Here is a 4,623-nt window from a genome sequence, read left to right on the forward strand (position 1 = left end):
ACTAAATTCAGTTTTATTTTCTCGCATATAATTTTGGTAAGCAAATCAAGTATACAGAATAAACAAAATAAACTCAAAAGTTGGTAACACTAATAATATGACACTTATATTCTTTAATTAAAATTAAGACTATGAAGTGGCAATTGAAATTACCATTTGTTTTTGTTTTTCTTCAGCTCTAAAATTTTGTCTGTTATTTCTATATACATGTAGAATTTTTTTTGGGATTGCCCTAATCAGCTTTTGGAATTTTTCGTGGTTTCTGAGATATTCTTTCAAGTTTTCGTCATTCGAATCGGTTACGAAATTAATCCCCGATTCATAGCTCCAACACAGTTAAAGCAATTATTTTTTCTTAAAGTTGTATTTTGTAAGAATCAAATTCGGGTCTCTCTTACAAACCCAACGTATATTTATAAGAATCAACATGAATATGAATATGATATTTATATATAAATTAATTTCAATTTATAATTTTTTCCATTTTTTTTTTCTCTTATAAGTATTTTTAAAGAGGTTTATGTAAACATACATTCACACTTAACACTCTTTTCTTATATGAAAGAAAATTTTCTGTCTTTCTTTTTTTTTTATTCTTCTTCTTCTTCTTCTTCTTCTCTCTCTTATTTTTTTTTTTTTAAAGAAACATTATAGAAGAAAAGTGTAGAATACAAGTGTAAAAATGAGTCATCGTTCATCTCCTTTCCAGCTATCCTTTTGCTTTGGGCCCTTGGGCCCATTCTTGGGGCCCCAATTCATCCAATAATTCAACCAAGGTGGCTCTCTAATTTGTGACCCCAAATATTCAGCTCCAACTATTTCAAACCCTTTTGCCATATCCATGACCTTCTCACTTTTATCTGCATCATTCCTTATGCCCAATCCTCTCACTCCTTGCATTACAAGCCCAGGTTTTGGGAACAAAGCATGGCCATGCAAGGAAGAATAAACCACAGGTCTATTACCATTTTGGAACTCAACCTCAGAGGCATCCACCCATTGACCCCTACTATGTTGTGACAAGTAAACCCTCCACAATTCTCCATTGAAGTTGCTCACCCTTAGTGTCACATGCTCCCAATCCCCCACATGTTCCCCTTTGGTCCTCAGTGGAATGTTGGTGCATGCCACTTTTGCCCTTGCACCCCCATTAAATGGATAGAAAACCCACATGACAATGTCACTAAAAGTCCCCCCTAGCATGGGCTTAACATGAACATAAGCTTGTGCACTTGTTAAATCTCCTTTTTTGACTCTAACTCTCTTGGTTTCATCCATAGGCAAGTCCAACCAATGGGTAACAACATCATCAATATTAGAACCACCTTGTGGAAGGTTAGAGCCTCTTGGTTCTATTGAACTCTCTTTGATGTCACCCTTTCTACTTTTCTCCAAAACTAATGCCCCATTGGTGAAAAACCATTCCACAGAGGAAGGGAGGTACTCTTCCATGGGATGCAAATACATATATGGAGAATAAGCCTTGATAAATGCCTTAACTTGTGATAAATTAGGCATGGAGGGAAATCCACCCTTGGTGTTTTTCAAACAAACAATAGGTAAAGCTTTGGAATTTGTCCCTCCACTTTGTGCTACAAAGGTTCCTACACTAACCCCTTGAGCTTCAACCCCTCTCTTTATTGGTCTAACATCATACACATTGAACCTCTTGTTGTCTATTCTCCAAAGCTTCATTGAATGGTGTGTTGTGCATTCATCAGTGAGGTCTGATCTAACACACCTTATTTTGTCAAGGGAAGGTTTCTCTTGTGAGGTGGTGACAACATGGCCCACAGGTTTGTACCCTTCAGGGGCTATTGGTAACCAAATATAGCCTTCTCCATCTTGCTTTATTTTTAGAGACCGAGTGTTCCATACCAATTTGTAATCAAGTGGTATGGCTAAAGCTCTATTGGCGGTTGATGAGTTATCTTTCCCCACAAGAACCCAACCATGAAGAGGTTTGTTGTTGGGTTGGCAGTAATATCCCAGCATAAAGAACCCTTCAGATAGACCTGTTGGTTCAAAAAAAGTGACACCAAGATTATTGTGTCCACCTTCATAGGTTGTCCAAACTTTGTTGAATGTTGTTATTTGTGACACTAGCAACCCACCACCAAGGTCAATGATGCCGGTTGCAAATCCATTACCTACAAAATGCGTGACAACCCAATAAAAACCATCAGAAAAATTACCATAATCAAATTCAGAAATTCCTATTTAGATAAATTTATATTAAAGTGCTTTTAGGAGACAAAAATGAAAAATTAAAATAAGTTTATCCGTAAGATGGAAATAATTAATGTATCAGTTAAAAATAAGATTTTGAAAAAGTTAATGAGAGAAAACTTTTACAAAAATAACTTATGCACAAGTTAATTTTAGCTTATGTAAAACTATATTTCATTTTTTTTATTTTTCTTTTTTAAAAGTGTTTATAAAAAAATTTATCCCAACATTGATGAAAAAATATAAACCTAAATCAATAAAGATCATATAAAAACAAAAACTGTACCATATTATTAGATGGTAAAGAATTGATTTGTCTTATTTTTCATGAGATTCAAACAAATATTATGGAAGAGACTTGAATGATAAAAAAAACTACCCTCAATCATGATTAGTTCAACAAAAACAAGATATTTACCATCTAATAAAATAGTGATTAAATAACTAATTATAAGAGATAAAGACCTCTTATTGAACATTTATTGAATAATGCAACCCATCATAGGTTATTCAAAATAAAAAACCTAATACAATATCTATCAAATAATTAGGTATTATGATAATTTGACCATTATTAATTATTAATATAAGTATTAATAATTAATATATTAATATTAATAATTAAAAAATATTTCTTAATAATTAATTAATGTTAATTCACAAAATTAGATTGATTAAATGATTAATCCAACAAACATTTCGATATATATATATATATATATATATATATATATATATATATATATATATATATATGTATTGCCTATCTATAAAAGAATGAGGAGATGATTGATCAAAAACAGAAATGAAGAGATGTATTACTGAATAATGTGTACCTGGTGGCCAAACAGGGATATCCGCAGGAAGCTTAAATGTGGTTTCAATGGGTAGATTTTTCTTTGGCTTGAATTGCCCACGAGAACTCGACATGGCTTTTTTTTAGAAGGTTGAATATTATGTCACTTTGTTATCCAATATGGCTATTAATTAGATAATAGTAAAAGCTTGTGCATTTTGCAAGAAGAAGCATATTCTTTTCGTGAAACTTAGCTACAAAATATCATTGTAAAATGGGTTTTAATAGCATTGTTATAAAAAAGATCCTTGAAAATATTCCTCTTAGCGTGAACAAACTAGCCAAGATATTGTGATCCATGCATGGTATAGGTTATACTTTGTATGTAGGTGATCCAACACTTTCCTCTTGCTTTTTCTTGGAGTGATACTTTTCAACAAGAATGAGGATCTTCTTTTCCTCGAGAATTTTCCTTTTCACGACCAGCCTAGATTCTATATGGCATTTTTTTTTAATGAGAAATAATGGCCGGAAAAATAAAGAAAAACAATACGTTTGTATATATTATTATTTGTTGCTTGCGCATCTAAGTTTGCATTTGAAGTCTAAAATTTTACTTCATTAACACTTCACACGAATTCGATATTTTAAACAAATTACACGCTTACCTGCGAAAAACAATTGTAAGTGTTATATTATTCGTCTCTTATATTAAAATATATTGCACTTTCACTTAATTTATTTAAAATAAATTATTCTACACTTTTATGAGAAATTAATGTGAGTATTATATTATTATTTCTTTTATATTAAGATACAAAATAAGTTACACATTTTTTTCCTTAAAAATATAATGTTGAATTCAGGACCCGCCCATGCATAAGGCAATCCAAGTCTTAACTTTAGACCCCCAAAATATTGTTTTTACTTATAGAATTTAATAAATCAATTGTATTAATATTAACTTTGATTTGTTGGTCGTTGTCTAAGTCTAGCATTGTAAAGATTGCGGTTTGATCATAGTATTGTAATTTTTTGTTGAAAGTTCCTTTTTTTTGGATGACTAATGATTTTCTTATTGTTATTGATTTTGAAAAGGTCTAACTTCAAAATTCGTTTTAGGCTCCAAAATATGTTATGCCGACCCTGGTTGAATAGAATTTTTTGTGACACCCTCTACCCCGCATACCATAACACAAATAATAAAATTTGAATAACACAATCTTTCATACTTAAAATATCAAACGTGTTTAGATAGAGAGTACCACATCCATGACTTAAACAAATAACTTAATCAACAGAAATTACAAAGATATAATGCTAAGGTTTTCAAAATAATAAGAACAATATCCTAATCTAATCCTATCTATGCCCCAATGTCACATGTCCTATCAGAGAAAAGTCCAACATTGAAGCCTAAGCTTCGTCACTGACATCCTTAGTCTCATGATGATAATTACCTATATAACAATCAAGGAAAACAACACAAAAGAAAAGGAAGTGAGGAACATCTCACTCTGGCTCACGGTGTAGGAATACACACCGAATAACCAAACACAAACAAGACATGTATATGTACATAGCATAGATAGATTAAC

The 4,623-nt window shown here is 31.6% G+C and overlaps 1 protein-coding gene across 1 annotated transcript; it reads right to left on the minus strand.

The window, feature by feature from the left end:
- Nucleotides 1-457: 457 nt before the first annotated feature.
- Nucleotides 458-4,323, minus strand: LOC109806169 (hypothetical protein At1g04090). Its single transcript, XM_020368550.3, has 2 exons — nucleotides 3,066-4,323; nucleotides 458-2,150 (listed from the first exon to the last, which is right to left on the minus strand). The coding sequence occupies exons 1-2, from the start codon at nucleotides 3,157-3,159 to the stop codon at nucleotides 688-690; spliced, it is 1,557 nt and encodes a 518-aa protein (XP_020224139.1). The 5' UTR covers nucleotides 3,160-4,323; the 3' UTR covers nucleotides 458-687.
- Nucleotides 4,324-4,623: the final 300 nt, after the last annotated feature.

This window comes from Cajanus cajan, chromosome 10 (assembly GCF_000230855.2).
Source record: "Cajanus cajan strain Asha chromosome 10, NIPB_CcT2T_4, whole genome shotgun sequence".
Taxonomy (NCBI): domain Eukaryota; kingdom Viridiplantae; phylum Streptophyta; class Magnoliopsida; order Fabales; family Fabaceae; genus Cajanus; species Cajanus cajan.